General features: G+C 39.5%; 2 protein-coding genes across 3 annotated transcripts in view; both read left to right on the top strand.

The window, feature by feature from the left end:
* The window catches only part of arvcfa (ARVCF delta catenin family member a), a 10,500-nt gene extending 833 nt beyond the window's left edge, over positions 1 to 9,667 (top strand). Inside the window, exons 2-17 of one of the 2 annotated variants that reach the window (XM_056737463.1) lie at positions 1,270 to 1,377; positions 1,463 to 1,567; positions 1,717 to 2,560; positions 3,695 to 3,878; positions 3,958 to 4,075; positions 4,344 to 4,512; positions 4,752 to 4,769; positions 4,968 to 5,039; positions 5,110 to 5,237; positions 5,367 to 5,517; positions 5,635 to 5,827; positions 5,910 to 6,021; positions 8,087 to 8,174; positions 8,334 to 8,410; positions 8,947 to 9,055; positions 9,187 to 9,667. In XM_056737463.1, coding sequence (XP_056593441.1) covers positions 1,270 to 1,377; positions 1,463 to 1,567; positions 1,717 to 2,560; positions 3,695 to 3,878; positions 3,958 to 4,075; positions 4,344 to 4,512; positions 4,752 to 4,769; positions 4,968 to 5,039; positions 5,110 to 5,237; positions 5,367 to 5,517; positions 5,635 to 5,827; positions 5,910 to 6,021; positions 8,087 to 8,174; positions 8,334 to 8,410; positions 8,947 to 9,039 — 2,460 coding nt within the window. In that variant the 3' untranslated portion in view covers positions 9,040 to 9,055; positions 9,187 to 9,667. The remainder of the gene's footprint in view (positions 1 to 1,269; positions 1,378 to 1,462; positions 1,568 to 1,716; positions 2,561 to 3,694; positions 3,879 to 3,957; positions 4,076 to 4,343; positions 4,513 to 4,751; positions 4,770 to 4,967; positions 5,040 to 5,109; positions 5,238 to 5,366; positions 5,518 to 5,634; positions 5,828 to 5,909; positions 6,022 to 8,086; positions 8,175 to 8,333; positions 8,411 to 8,946; positions 9,056 to 9,186) is intronic. The other variant, XM_056737464.1, reaches the window with a different exon arrangement.
* A 298-nt stretch (positions 9,668 to 9,965) lies between these two features.
* On the top strand, positions 9,966 to 12,745 carry LOC130412241 (serine/arginine-rich splicing factor 11). Its single transcript, XM_056737465.1, has 4 exons — positions 9,966 to 10,007; positions 10,779 to 11,230; positions 11,313 to 11,346; positions 12,078 to 12,745. The coding sequence occupies exons 2-4, from the start codon at positions 10,814 to 10,816 to the stop codon at positions 12,524 to 12,526; spliced, it is 900 nt and encodes a 299-aa protein (XP_056593443.1). The 5' UTR covers positions 9,966 to 10,007; positions 10,779 to 10,813; the 3' UTR covers positions 12,527 to 12,745.
* Positions 12,746 to 15,047: the final 2,302 nt, after the last annotated feature.

Below are 15,047 nucleotides of genomic sequence, written 5' to 3'. Positions count from 1 at the left end.
CACGAGAAGGTTACAAACGGTGTGGATCGACCCCTTGGGCGCATCAGGGTGACCCAAACCTCTGAGCCACTAAAGTTCACACGAGCAAAACACACCAGACATTAAACTGTATGCTGTTGGTGTTTTTAATCTGTGTTTTTCTGTGTCTCATTCATGTTTGCTTGATGTCATCTGGTCCTCTTCATCCTCCAGTACAAATCAAGTCCCGTCTTTCATTTATCCCAGAATACATCACACGATGAGACTTGAATGGGTGTAAACACATGTAAAGCGTTTAATGATTCTTAATATAATAATTAATATAACGTGTGAATGTGAAATGATTGTTTTTTATATGCATATTAAATACACTTTTATTTATTCTGATGTCTGAGCATCATGTCTCATGTTATGAGAGATGTGATGTCACTCCATTGCAGAATAAATGATGGAATGAGGAACTCTTTAAAGCTGATTCTCGTTTCCATGGCGTCAAGTCTTTCCATCTGCATCAATGCATTTCAAGTGTTCCAGATACAGACATGCTTTAAAGATATTCAGCAAAGCGCAGCTCATTCTGTACATTTGCATTGAAGCGGAATCACACAAACCCCCCCAAAATAATGTTATGAGAACAAAATATCAAAGAAAATAATCTTTATTGTCAGACGAGATGACACAGACACACATTTTGAAATGATAAAATATTGAATCTACCCGCCTGGAAATGATGTAGTATACTGTAGTATTTGTTACCTAAGCACAGTATATATGATGTGTTTTTGAACTGTATCCTACAGTATTTACCACAGTAAACTACAGGATTTTCAAGAGTATAATAGTTACTGTAACATCGTTTCTGTGTCCAAAGCTTTAGTAGAAAATGGTAAAAATATGGTACTTTACAATGACTTTTCAAAATTGTCAAGCACTTTTTAATACTTTGTATTGGTTGACAATCATAAATAGTGACTAATAATAATGATTTATGACTAAAGAAAATCACAAAATATGCAAAGTTTCATGAGGCCAACAGTGATCTGCTCTTGTACACTACAAAGTCCTTAAGTCCACATCAAAAGTGCTTCAGTATGTACCAGTGACATGAAGAACGATGAGATGGTGTTTATTAACTGCTGAAGTGAATCGACACCAGTAGATTAAAAACCATCTAGTCACATCTCCAAATGGGATTTCTTAAGTGTGTCATTGATGACGTGTTCCTGTGTAAATGAGAAACACGCTTCAAACATGCTCAACAGATGACAGACACTGGTCTTGGTTTGATAGAAGCTGGACCCCGAGGAGCCGCCGGCAGATGAGGACCCCAAAGATCAGACAGAAGAACTTCAGACAGCAGACGAGACCCCAGACGTGTCGCCCCTCACTGAAACTCATGTGAGCTTTCTGTCTTCTGTCATTCTCACAGTTCATTTTGGATTTCCCTTCTGGTTAAAGTTGATTCATTGTCTTGTTTCTGAAGACGGAGAGTTCTGGGAGTTCTGGGATCGGGACAGAGAAATCATCCAGTCCAGATTCAGAGTCAAACCCGCTGAGCATCAGCAGCTCTCATGAACACGTCCTGAAGGTCCACCAATCACTTTCCTACTTCTCTTCACGTGTTTACACTCGCATTTATCCAGAGCAGTTTGAGAAGCATTTGATGACTGATGTAGAATTAGTTTTGATCCAGCAAACAGTGAATGTTTCTGATGTTCAGATGAATGTCTTCTGTAGGACGGCTCATCGGACTGTCAGACATCATGTCCAGAAGATCTGAAACCAGATGAAGCTCCGCCTCCTGATGTCCCGAGCGAGACGGAAGCTCAACCTGCTGCGGTTACCCTTCCTGACCCTGAGTCCTGCGTGACCTCTGACCCCTTAAGTGAGAACGATCACAGCCGCGTCCTGCCCAGATTCCCTTACCACCCGTTTACCAACCTGCCCGGCAGAAACTATTTGTCGGAGAACTGTTACACGCTGCCTCTGCAGCGGGACGGACTGACTCGAGGAGGACGCACGCTGCCCACCTGTAACAGCTCACCTAAAGGCCAGCAGGACGCTGTGCCCACGGTCAGCCATCCCATCCTCGCTGGGACTCTTCATATGAGACAGAGTCTGGACCTCAGTGTGGACGATCTGCTCGCTCCGCTGGCTCATCCCTATTTCTCCGATCTCTACAGGACGCTTTTACCGCAGAAGCGCGCCAGCATGGTGAGTCTGGACACCCTCCGCAAAGACCCTCGCTGGAGAGACCCAAACCTGAGGGAGGTCATCGCCATGTTGAGTCACCCCGTGGATCCGGTGAAATCCAACGCCGCCGCGTATCTCCAGCATCTCTGTTACGAGAACGATAAAGTCAAGCAGGAGGTGCGTCAGCTGAGGGGCATCCCGGTCCTGGTGGGTCTTCTTGATCACCCCAAACCTGAAGTCCACCGTAAAGCCTGTGGCGCGCTGAGGAACATCTCCTTCGGCAGGGACAACTTCAACAAGGTGGCCATTAAGAATTCTGACGGGATTCCCGCTCTCCTGAGACTCCTCAGGAGATCCAACGACGTGGATGTGAGAGAGCTGGTCACGGGTGAGTAAAAATCATTCATACATTATTCTGCTTTTTACACTAAACTTCTAGACATGAAAAACATGGACGTGAAATATGATGCAGAAGACATGAACCTACGGAAGGACACTGACATTTTTGATTAAAGATATAAATGTCTACTATATATGGGAAGTTGACGAAGAAATTTAACAAGTAGACCATTTAGAATACAAACTGTTAATATGATAATGTTTTCAACTATTCATATTTTTACATGTGTAATATAAAAAAGCAAAGCAGAGATTTATCTTCATTGTTAGTGTTATACGATTATATTGAAGCATCTGTTTATAATTAACTGAACCCTTGTTGATAGAGTCTAAACAAAATCAAATGTCAGTCAATTCTATTTAAAAAAAGGGAAATAAACATGTGTTACAGACCCGTTTTTCGGAGGCGATAAACTTTGTAGGATTTCTGTAAGATAAAAAGCACAAACCTGAAGCAATAATACCCAATGAATGGAGAAGTGATGCCTCTTTATAGAACATCAAATAGTTTCTTTATATTCATTTTCATGTGTTCATTTATGAGGAATATGAAACGTTATGGATGTGACAATCCTGAAAATGACTCTTACCTGACTATGAAAAATCATGAACTAAAAATAAAACAAATAATTTTCAGATTTGAAGAGAGATCTCACATGAGTATCTGAACCACCAAATGTTAAAATCTAAAAACAGATGGTAAAAACCCAATTTATACTTAACATAATATTAAAAATGTTGTTCTTTACATATACATGACATTTCTTAGTTTTTTCAGTAGGTTAATAGATTTATTGGAATCCTACAACTTTTGTTTATTCAATTCTACTAACATTTATTTTATTAAATATATTCTTACTTACAATTTTAAAGAAATGTTTGAATAAAATGTTAATAAAAATGTATTTAATGATCTTTTTTATTATTTAAATGTAGTTACTGTTTTTATTATTTAGGTTATTGAAGTTTATTGGAAACTAGATGGTCTGACAAGGTTTCATACTGAACTGTAGACAGATTGGCCAACGTTGTTCTAAATATTTGTGGTCTATTTATCTGTGGTCACCAATCAGGAATGAGGGAAGTCTTCTCTGAATGTGATGACGTTCATATTGTGTCTCAGGAACGCTGTGGAATCTCTCATCACATGAACCTCTGAAGATGATCGTCATCAATCACGGCCTGCAGACGCTGACCGACGAGATCATCATTCCTCACTCGGGTTTGAGGGGCGACCCCAACGACCCCACTCGACCCGGGGACCCGGAGTGGAACACGGTCTTCAAGAACACGTCAGGATGTCTGAGGTGAAGCCCAAGCTCAGATTCTTCTGTCAGATGTTTTCTGTGAGATGATTCTTCCTCTCAGACTGTCTTGTGTTTGCAGGAACGTGAGTTCAGACGGAGCTGAAGCTCGACAGAGACTGAGGGAATGTGACGGACTGGTGGACGCTCTGCTGCACGCGCTGTACTCCGCCGTCACAAAGAGAGACATCAATAACAAAGTACGAGTGAGGGAACGTCTGTTTCTCAAGCTTTTGTTTCAGGAGAAATATCTGAGACACGGGTGAGAATCTCCATTCAATCTCATTGATGTCTACAGGAATAATAGTGACAGTGAAGAGATCTCATCTGTGATTGATCTGGAAATATGGAAATCAGTTCTGCGTGAGAGAAATTGACCAGGTTTTGGAAGTGTGAAGATTTCTTGACATTGATTCATATTAAAGTTGTGTTCATGTGTGTGTGTGTGTGTGTGTGTGTGTGTTTCAGTCGGTGGAGAACAGTGTGTGTATTTTGAGAAATCTCTCGTATCACGTACACAAAGAGGTGCCCGGAGCAGAGAAGTTTCATCTGCAGTCAGCCAATCACACGTCAAAATCAGCCGCTCATCATAAGAAGAAAGATGATCTGGACTGTTTCAGTGGACGGAGCACTAAAGGTCAGATGTGATCTTCATGGATATAATGAGGTCAGACAGAGATCTTTACAGCAGAATTATGGGTTGTTTTGTTTGTGTTGATGTGTAACAGCTGATGAACAACTGAACAATAATAACTGTCAATAATCAGATCTGTTGAGATGCTTAATGTATATAGAATATATGACCATCTGAAGAATAACTGATGACGTCATAAATGTGTGTGTGTGTGTGTGTGTGTTTGCTGCTGTCGTCTGCAGAGGAGTGGTTCCATCAGTGTAAGTCACACACACATGCATGCAGACGCACGGGGACACACAGAACTGCACGCATGCAGGCACACACGCAGACGCATGCACAGATGCATGCAGGCACACACACACACACACACACACACACAGACACACACTTACACACGCGCACACTCACAAACACAACACTGAAGGTGTGTTTGTGTGTGTGTTGTAACTCCTCAGGCAGGAAACACAGTGTGAGTGAGAAGAAGGTCAGCTGTGTGGATCTTCACAGAAGGAGTTTACCTATGAAAGGTGGGGTGTGTGTCACTCACAGCTCTCGTTGTCGTCTACAGTGAGACAGAGTTTGTGTGTGTTTGTGCAGGACTGGAGCTTCTCTATCAGCCGGAGGTGGTGAGACTCTACCTGTCGCTCCTCAAACTCAGTCAGAACCAAAACACGCTGGAGGCGGCAGCGGGAGCTCTTCAGAACCTGTCTGCAGGACACTGGGCTGTGAGTACACACACTCACACACACACACACGTGTCTACAGCACTTCTGTTTGCATTTTTCACACATATATGAAGTGGAGTTTTGAAATCACAGTACATGTCATTTTTGAAAGTGTGTTAATGTTCTCAGTGGTCCAATTATATCCGAGCGACGGTGCGTAAAGAGAAAGGTCTGCCAGTGCTGGTGGAGCTGCTTCACTCTGATGCTGATAAAGTGGTGCGGGCCATCGCCATCGCTCTGAGAAACTTAGCCATCGACCACAAAAACAAAGATCTGATCGGTATTTCTGACTACATTCATGTTCACCTCCTCAAACACATCAAGTTCCTGTTCTTTGTGAAACAAGCACATCCTCATCCATCATAAGGACATGACGTGATCTTCATCTTTTCATCAGGGAGTTACGCCATGAGGGATCTGGTGAGTAATCTGCCCTGCGGACAACAGCGACCCGCCAAAAACCTGGAGGGAGACACGGTGGTGGCCATTCTGAACACAGTACTGGAGATCATCTCTGAGAACCTGGAGAACGCTCGCTTCCTTATTCAGGGACAGGGAATCCAGAAACTGGTTTCCATCAACAGAACCAGGTGAGGTCACGTCACAGGTCATTCTGCATGAGAAGGCATCACGTCTGATGTAACCAACCGCGTCTCATGTTCGCTTCTTCAGCCAATCAGTGCGCGAGACCAAAGCAGCGTCACACATTCTTCAGACTCTCTGGGCTTATAAAGACCTGCGACAGACGCTCTGTAAGGCCGGCTGGAGCAAAACTCACTTTAAGGTAAACGTGCTTTCATTTCCAAGCTCACAGACGTTAAATCTCACGAGCGACGAATACTACAGTTATTTTGGATTGCTTAAGCACGATTTTCAAAACAGGGCCGTGTTTTCAAAACACTACACACAATTAGCACAACACTAAACTTCTGTTTAAAAACCACACTTTGTTACCATATGAAACACACACGTTTCACATTACTATACTCTGTTTGCACGAGTTACACTCTGCTGTGATAAACCTAAAACACTTTTAGCACTTCTATTTCCCTATGATTAGAGTTAGGCTACCATCAACACAGTACAAATATAATGTAAATCCACCAAACACTACACAAGACCAATGTTACAGACTGATGAAACTTTTTATTTCATTTATTTTCATTTATTTCAACATTTATTTCTCAACATGCCTAAAATGTTGACATGGAGATTCATAATACTGTAACAAAATGTCACTTTATGTATTGTACTGTAAGTTTACTGTAAAAAAAAAAGAACTATACATTGTCTCTTCGCCTAGCTGGATCTGGCCAGAGAATTTCATCAACATACTGTAAAAGAGATGGTGGTCTAGTGGGTTAAACCACTGAACTGGTAAATCAAAAAGGTTGCTGGTTCGATCCCAGTATCCACCACCAGTGTGTCCTTGAGCAAGACACTTTACTCCATGTTCAGGGGGATTGTTCCTGTAATAAGTGCACTGTAAGTCGCTTTGGATAAAAGCGTCTGCCAAATGACTAAATGTGAATGTGAATGTAATCAACATCGCAGGCAATGTGGTCATTAGCAAGACACCTTGGAGAGAAACGTCTTGAATGACGAATCCATCCTTGCATTGCTGCTACGTCCATCTGGTCACAGGCCTCCTCCATGGCTTGGATGAGGGGTACCCTCATCCATATGATATATATATCATATACCTTCCACCGCCATGCCGAGAAAAATTCTTCTATAGGGTTGAGGAATGGAGAGTATGGTGAAAGATATAGGACGGTGAAATGTGGATGTTGCTGAAACCAGTTCGGAACCAGAGCAGAGCGGTTGAAACTATCGTTGAAACAATCGTTGAAACTATCGTTGAAACTATCGTTGAAACTATCGTGGTTATTGATAATGTTAGCTTGGAGCTGATTGAGTGTTATTGCATTGTTGGCCAAAACCATGTTCACTATCTCCCTCTCTTGCTGTTCTGTGAACATAGGAGGCCTTCCCCCTTGTCGTTACAGTATACAATAGTAGAGTAATTTCACAGGAAAGGTAACAGAAATGCTGATAGTGCATAGAATATAGTACTGTAAGCAGTTACTGAAACCGTTCAGATGTTTTTGATATAATGATATTTTTTCACAATACCTATTTTCCAGTCGAAATGTTCTTATCACACTTGCCACTGTGTATCGGCTTAGATTTGGCTGTACTCACAGTCCAGCCTCCCTCAGCGTCAGGCCTTGGTTGACAACGTGGTAAACCAGTGTAGCGCGGATCTCATTTGTCAGATTCGGTCCTCTTTGAGCACCTTCTTGTCTTCCTCTTCCTCTTCCTCCAGCATGGCCTCCATCTCTTCCTCTGTTGATTCCTTCTCTGTTGATTCCTCTTCCTCCCCTTCCTCCTCCTCATTCTCCTCGTTCTCCTCCTCGTCTTACTCTTTCTCTGACTCTTTCCATTGTCCTTGAAGAGCGATGAACTCACCTGCTGCTTTTTATAGTGCTTTTACACCTGATGGTGTGTCTACAATTAAGCAAACAAGTGTTTGCGCAGCTGATGACTTTGTTGAACTAATTGGTTGGACGGTGCGGTAATTTGACAGTCAGTGCTTTGGTATTGCAAGGAAGTGACTTCATGATAGATTTTTGTGTGTAATGTATGTTAAGTGTGTTTAGTGTTTTGCAAATCACTGTGTGTAGAGTTTTGCAACAAGTGTGGAGTTGACAATGTGCTTATAGTTGTGCAAATATGGGCTGATGTATTGCTTCTTGAGTGTAAGGTTTTGCTTACTACTTTATAGTGTACTACTTTTAATTTTACTGTGTAAGCAATCCAAAAAAAACTGTAATGTGATGTTTCAGCCGGTCGTCTGCAGTCTCGTGAAAAAACAGAAGAACACGAAGCAAGGCAACGATGACATCACACTGCCATTGATGGAGAAAAACCAAGGTCAGCATCACATGTGTTCTTAAACATGACACACATCCATTTGTGAGACTCGACAGAGCTTTACAATTCAAGCTGTGTGTGTGTGTGTGTGTGTGTGTGTGTGTGTGCTGGTGTGTGTGGGTGTGTGTGTGCGTCTGTGTGTGTATGTGTGTCATTCAGATGGATATTGTCCCGTGGATCAGACGGAGAGGATGGGAGATGTTCCGTGTCACATGATCGAGCGGGAATCTTTTCAGGTTGACACTGCTGTTGTATCCGGACTAATTCGTTCTATGCAGAAATGTTTTTTAAATAAGGGATAATCCACGGCTAGCCGTGGTTTAAAGGATTTTAATGCACGATGTTGAGGCGAAGAAACACCCGATGTGAAGTGGAGGGTGGGTGCCTCCACAAAGTGCATTTAAATCCTTTAATGCACAGGTAGCTGTGGATTATTCCGCTTATACCATGGTTATTTGCCAAGTTTAAGCTTTTATTGATGTTTACAGTGTCATTTTAAATCAAATAGATGAACATGAGGGTTATTTTGTCAGTTCATTTTAAATGTAATCAAACTGACTGGAGCTGCCCGTGTGTTAAAGGCTTTTAATACACACCTTCCAGCCAATCAGAATCCAGTATTCAAACAGACTGTGGTATAATGGAAAATATAAATGCTGTCATTTAGAAAGTGTTTATATTAAAGGATATGCTTCATGCATATAGTAGCAATGACCCTCTGAAGAATCACTGATGACGTCATGAGTGTGTGTGTGTGTGTGTGTGTGTGTAGGGTGTGAATGACAAGAGACCTTTCATCAGGACCAGTAGACCTGCGGTTGGTTTAGTGGAACGGACACCACAGCCGCTGGATTCTTGGGTCTGATACTCTCTACACCAGGGTAAATAAAGATGATATTCAACAGTGAAGCTTTAAAAACACTCAACACTTCAAATAAAAAACATCTCTTCTGTTGTGTCATTCATTTGTAATGTACACATGAACATCATTTTGCTTTTGTTTAATTTGTAGGTTGATGATTGTCATCCTGGACTGATATGATCTGCCTTCAGCACAAATCATCACTCGATCAAACCAGAGAAATATAGAACATATCATATATGTGCATTTCCACAGCAAACAAACGATGAATTATTGTTAAAAGAGCTTGTTTCCTGAAAGAAAGACTTACTGCTCTGGCAACTTTCACTGTTAAACTCTGTTTTAAAAGTCTGTTTCAAATCCGATTATGTCAAATTATGATCTACTTGTAATGTTTTGGGGTCTGAATCTTTAGTTTCAACTGTCTTATACTGTTTGAGAGATTGATGTGTGGGATTCAGTTCTTTGGACCTTTTCCTTGTACAAACGAGATCAAATTACTAAAGACTTTATCAGAGAATATATTAAAACTTTTAACTTCATTCATACTAAACTTTTTCATATCATCAGTGACTTAATTGCTTGAAAAATAAAATCAACCAGTTTTATCTCTTCCTAACAAATCTTTTCATCATGCATCTAATATAAAGTGAAATAAAACTTAAATATATCACACCCTTGCTTTGTGGACAGCTTAATGAAGTCGAATATTTTGGACGAATCAGACGATCGATTCAAACCGGCGTTTAAAACGGGAGAGATTCGGTCACATTGATTCACTGAATCAACAGACTCGGTGATGAGCAGAAGCATGTTTCAAACTTGAGAGATTCGGTTCCATCGATTCACTGAATCAAACTCAGAAATCGTTGATTCAAAGACTCGCATTGTGAAGCGTGTTTTAAATTGACAGAATCAAAAGACGCATTGTTGAACAAACTGAAGTCCAGGTGAATCACTAGCAGTGTTGGGTAAGTTACTCTTAAAAATAAATGAATTACTAGTTACTAATGACATATTCAATAGTGTAATTACAATACTGTACAAATGACTCTCTCAAAAAAGTATTTAATGACTTATGACTTTCTATATATTACATCAACCTTGATTGCTTAAGTGATTCAAGGATAGACATAAAACGGCTCTTTTAATTTATTCAAATAAATAATATAAAACTGCTTAAAGTAGGATTATTAACTGACCAAAATATTTTACAAACGTGATAATTATACATTAAAGCATCGATTTAAAAGTTAGATTTTTAATGTCAATTCCACTACTGCACAAACACACAAATTACACAAAGTATTTAGTTTAATTACATCAGAAGTAACTGTATTTAAATTACAGATAAAATAACAGTAATCCCTTAATTTACTTTTGCGAGGGAAAGGTGATTATATTGCAGTAAATAATTTCTTGGTAACTATACACACAACACTGATAACTATATACTTTATATGATTGTTAATGTCAATTTTTCCATTGTATGAAATGTGTATTATATGCTCGTATAGAAATAATGATTTACATATGATGTGTTTATATGACATTATTTTGTAAATGATGTATTATATCAGAGAAAAGTTTCTCAGGAGATCAGATGGAGATGCAGATGAGACTTCAGCAAAAGTTTCCATTCGCTCCCTGTTTAATCTCATTGAATGAAATACCAGAGATAGTAAAGCGATGTGAAGGACGTGTTTATATTCTAGATGTTGATGTGATTATATTGTTTGTAGGTGTTAAACAGAGATCAGTGACACGGGTGTTCAACATGAACTCAAAGCCAGAATGTGTCAGACAAACTCCACGCTTTCATCACTCCGTCTTGTCCACCACTCGCTCTCACAGACAGCTTGTTAAAGCCGTGAAGATTTGGAAGACGGCGTTTGTCAGTTCCTCAAACGTCACCCCCGGAGCTTTAAAGCCCAGATCGTTTAAAGAGCGTCTGATGTGTGTGGAAATGCACCGCAAGGCGTCTGAAGTCTCAACAGCTCCAAAGTCCGTCGCCTGTTCCATCAGAGACCTGCAGCTGTGCAGCTCAGATTCATCTCCATCACCCTTTAAACATCCGTTAGAGTCCCAGCACACCCGCCGCAGACGCCCCGTCCACAGAAGACACTACAGAAAACAGTTAGAGTGGTTTCACACCTTATCCAGAAACAAGAGACCACCACGACTCAACCTGGAGGTCTGTCACGTCTTTATTTCTGTCTGCAGAACGTATACGAGTGTCAGTCTGGATCATCCTCAATGTACTTCTGTCTTTACAGGGTCAAAGGTCACAGACAGCTGTCAGGATGACGGGTTAGTCATCATTCAATTCAAATTGACATCAAAAATAGTTTTACCAATTCACAACTGGCACAAATTTCATATGCTAAGATTAAACGAAAATTTGAGTGTATTTGTCTTAATTTGAAAATTCACTTAAAATGCACAAAATATCATCATAAAAAATAGACGAAAAGTCTTATTTTGAGTATAAAAGACGTATCGAGCTGTACTAATAGGAAGATAAAAAGCAGCAAAATATTACAGAATGAAATCTAAACAACATAGTGTAATTCATGACATAGTTATACATGATAGTATACATAAGTGTGATGTTTTATTGAAACATTATTTGCTAGATCCAATCACACACATTTTTCCTGCCAGTAGGGGGCGGTGTGGCTCAGTCGCATGACGTCATCAAATGCCGCTCTGTCTCTCACCTGTGGTCTTTCAAGCGAACATGTTAGTTTTGCTAGATGTTATCGCGAGAGTAGAAGCAAAGGTGAAGATTTGAAAGTGCAGTGAGGTTAGGGTTATAGGGTTTTAGTGTAGCCTACAGGTACAAATACTTTCTTTACGAGTTCCCAAATTCAAATCGACATGCTCTCAGGTTTTATCTTCATATACTAGTAGCACATTATTTTAAGGGACTCATTGGAGCACTTTCTTTAAAAGCGGCACAACCACATTTGACTTCATGTTTAATATCTTCTGAAGACAGTCGGATGAGTTTGGTTTATCGGTTTGTCATCTCAACACAGGTCCCTCTTCTGACAGAAAGAGACGTCAGAGAAGTTCTCCATCAGCTCAAAGTCCTCCAGAGTTTCAGACGCCAGCGAGGAAGACGAGTCGAAGGCTGTGGAGACGACAGCTGGACACCAGCAGTTCTGACTCCAGCAGATCCACCAAAACAACACCTGCAGACGTCAAGAAGACCAGACGTCAAAAACAAAACAACACACATAAACCCTGTGACAACACAAACCGCCGGAAGCCTTCATGGACTGAGTTTAATTTCCTTGATATTCATTCAGATTTAATCACAGACGCTTCACCTGCGCACAAAACACAGAAGAACTTCAGTGCCATGTCAAAGAAAGACAAAAGAGAAGATTCGCCTGCCACAAACCCAGCGTCCAGACCTCTGACGTCACCGATGAGAAAACACAACAGAAGGTTCACAAAACCAAGACGAGAGAAGATCAGCTAACCAGAAAATCATCAGAGGAACTAACAGACGACACATCTCAGACACTGATGAGAAATGAGAAACGAGTTCACTTCAAGACTCCTTCGTCCTAAACAAGAGATGCTTTAAAGCCACCGGTCACAGCAGCTTCAGCAACACCAGACACTCTCAGAGCGAAGCTTCATCTGCACTGATACACACCTGATGAATGAACACATGATGGCAGTGTGACACCGTCTGGAAAACATTCTTTTCATTCTTACTGGACACAGAATAAACTTCAGAAATATCTCCAGCATTCATGTTTGATGTGTCTCTCTAAATCGTTTCATCAACCTTTAAAGGAAAGAAATTATTTTAGAAATGAACGCTTTACACTCATCGTTGTATCATCAACAGCACAGCGTTCAGCTGGAGAATGTGTTAAACCCAGCTAACAGGGAACGTTCCCGTAACTTTGGCTAACGTTCTCTGAAGGTTCTCTCAAAGTTATCAAAAATGTTCTTGCAATAACGTTTGTAGAACGTTTTCTTAACGTTATCTGCAATTTATAAACGTTCTTAAAACGTTAGCATTAAAAACGTTATAGTTGCATTGTTAGCAAAACGTTCTTAAAACATTTGCTTTGAAAGCGTTGCTATTGTGTTGTTAATGTAACGTTCTTAAAACGTTAGAATTAAAAACGTTATAGTTGCATTGTTAGCAAAACGTTCTAAAAACATTAGCATTGAAAACGTTACCTTTGCGTTGTTAATGCAACGTTCTTAAAACGTTAAGATAAAAAACGTTATAGTTGCATTGTTAGCAAAACGTTCTAAAAACATTAGCATTGAAAACGTTACCTTTCCGTTATTAATGTAATGTTCTTAAAACGTTAAGATAAAAAACGTTATAGTTGCATTGTTAGCAAAACGTTCTAAAAACATTAGCATTGAAAACGTTACCTTTGCGTTGTTAATGTAACGTTCTAAAACGTTAGCATCAAAAACGTTATAGTTGCATTGTAAGCAAAACGTTCAAAAAACATCTGCTTTGAAAACGTTACCTTTGCGTTGTTAATGTAACATTCTTAAAACGTTAGCATTAAAAACGTTATAGTTGCATTCTTAGCAAAACGTTCTAAAAACATTAGCATTGAAAACGTTACCTTTGCGTTGTTAATGTAATGTTCTTAAAACGTTAGCATTAAAAACGTTATAGTTGCATTGTTAGCTAAACGTTCTTAAAATATTAGCATTGAAAACGTTACCTTTGCGTTGTTAATGTAATGTTCTTAAAACGTTAGCATTAAAAACGTTATAGTTGCATTGTTAGCTAAACGTTCTTAAAACATTAGCATTGAAAACGTTACCTTTGCGTTGTTAATGTAATGTTCTTAAAACGTTAGCATCAAGAACGTTATAGTTGCATTGATAGCAAAACGTTCAAAAAACATCTGCTTTGAAAACGTTACCTTTGCGTTGTTAATGTAACGGCCTTAAAACGTTAACATTAAAAACGTTATAGTTGCATTGTTAGCTAAACGTTCTAAAAACATTAGCATTGAAAACGTTACCTTTGCGTTGTTAATGTAACGTTCTTAAAACGTTAGCATTAAAAACGTTATAGTTGCATTGTAAGCTAAACGTTCTTAAAACATTAGCATTGAAAACGTTACCTTTGCGTTGTTAATGTAATGTTCTTAAAACGTTAGCATCAAGAACGTTATAGTTGCATTGATAGCAAAACGTTCAAAAAACATCTGCTTTGAAAACGTTACCTTTGCGTTGTTAATGTAACGGCCTTAAAACGTTAACATTAAAAACGTTATAGTTGCATTGTTAGCTAAACGTTCTAAAAACATTAGCATTGAAAACGTTACCTTTGCGTTGTTAATGTAACGTTCTTAAAACGTTAGCATTAAAAACGTTATAGTTGCATTGTAAGCTAAACGTTCTTAAAACATTAGCATTGAAAACGTTACCTTTGCGTTGTTAATGTAATGTTCTTAAAACGTTAGCATTAAAAACGTTATAGTTGCATTCTTAGCAAAACGTTCTAAAAATATTTGCTTTGAAAACGTTACCTCTGCGTTGTTAATGTAACGTACTTAAAACGTTAGCATTAAAAACGTTATTGTTGCATTGTTAGGAAAACGTTCCAAAACATTTGCTTTGAAAACGTTACCTTTGCCTTGTTAATGTAATGTTCTTAAAACGTTAGCATTAAAAACGTTATAGTTGCATTGTTAGCGAAACGTTCTAAAAACATTTCGATTAAAAACGTTACCTTTGCGTTTTTAATGTAATGTTCTAAAAACTTCACACCCACCACCAGACGTCTTTTTGACGACTTTTTGCAGGTTGGGATAAGCATTACCAAAGCTATAATTGCATTGTTAGGGGGACATTCAAAAAACATTAGCAATGAGTGCCATCGATCAGCCGGACTTGGTTCTGTGGTGCAGCGCCAGGACAGTCCTCATAGTTGAGGTGACTGTACCTTGGGATGAGGTCATTAACAAAGCATTTGAAAGAAAGAATCTAATGCCAACTTGTCAGCG

The sequence above is a fragment of the Triplophysa dalaica genome, chromosome 22, assembly GCF_015846415.1.
Source record: "Triplophysa dalaica isolate WHDGS20190420 chromosome 22, ASM1584641v1, whole genome shotgun sequence".
NCBI classification, from domain to species: Eukaryota; Metazoa; Chordata; class Actinopteri; order Cypriniformes; family Nemacheilidae; genus Triplophysa; species Triplophysa dalaica.
Note: the sequence above shows the minus strand (reverse complement) of the source record. Positions and strands in the feature narration are given on the sequence as shown.

Excerpts from the sequence above, each read along its gene's own strand:
- LOC130412241 (XM_056737465.1), top strand. The coding sequence starts at position 10,814 with ATGAACTCAAAGCCAGAATGTGTCAGACAAACTCCACGCTTTCATCAC. Across the intron at positions 11,231-11,312 it reads CACCACGACTCAACCTGGAG|GGTCAAAGGTCACAGACAGC; the intron begins GTCTGTCACGTC and ends CTGTCTTTACAG. Across the intron at positions 11,347-12,077 it reads GACAGCTGTCAGGATGACGG|GTCCCTCTTCTGACAGAAAG; the intron begins GTTAGTCATCAT and ends ATCTCAACACAG.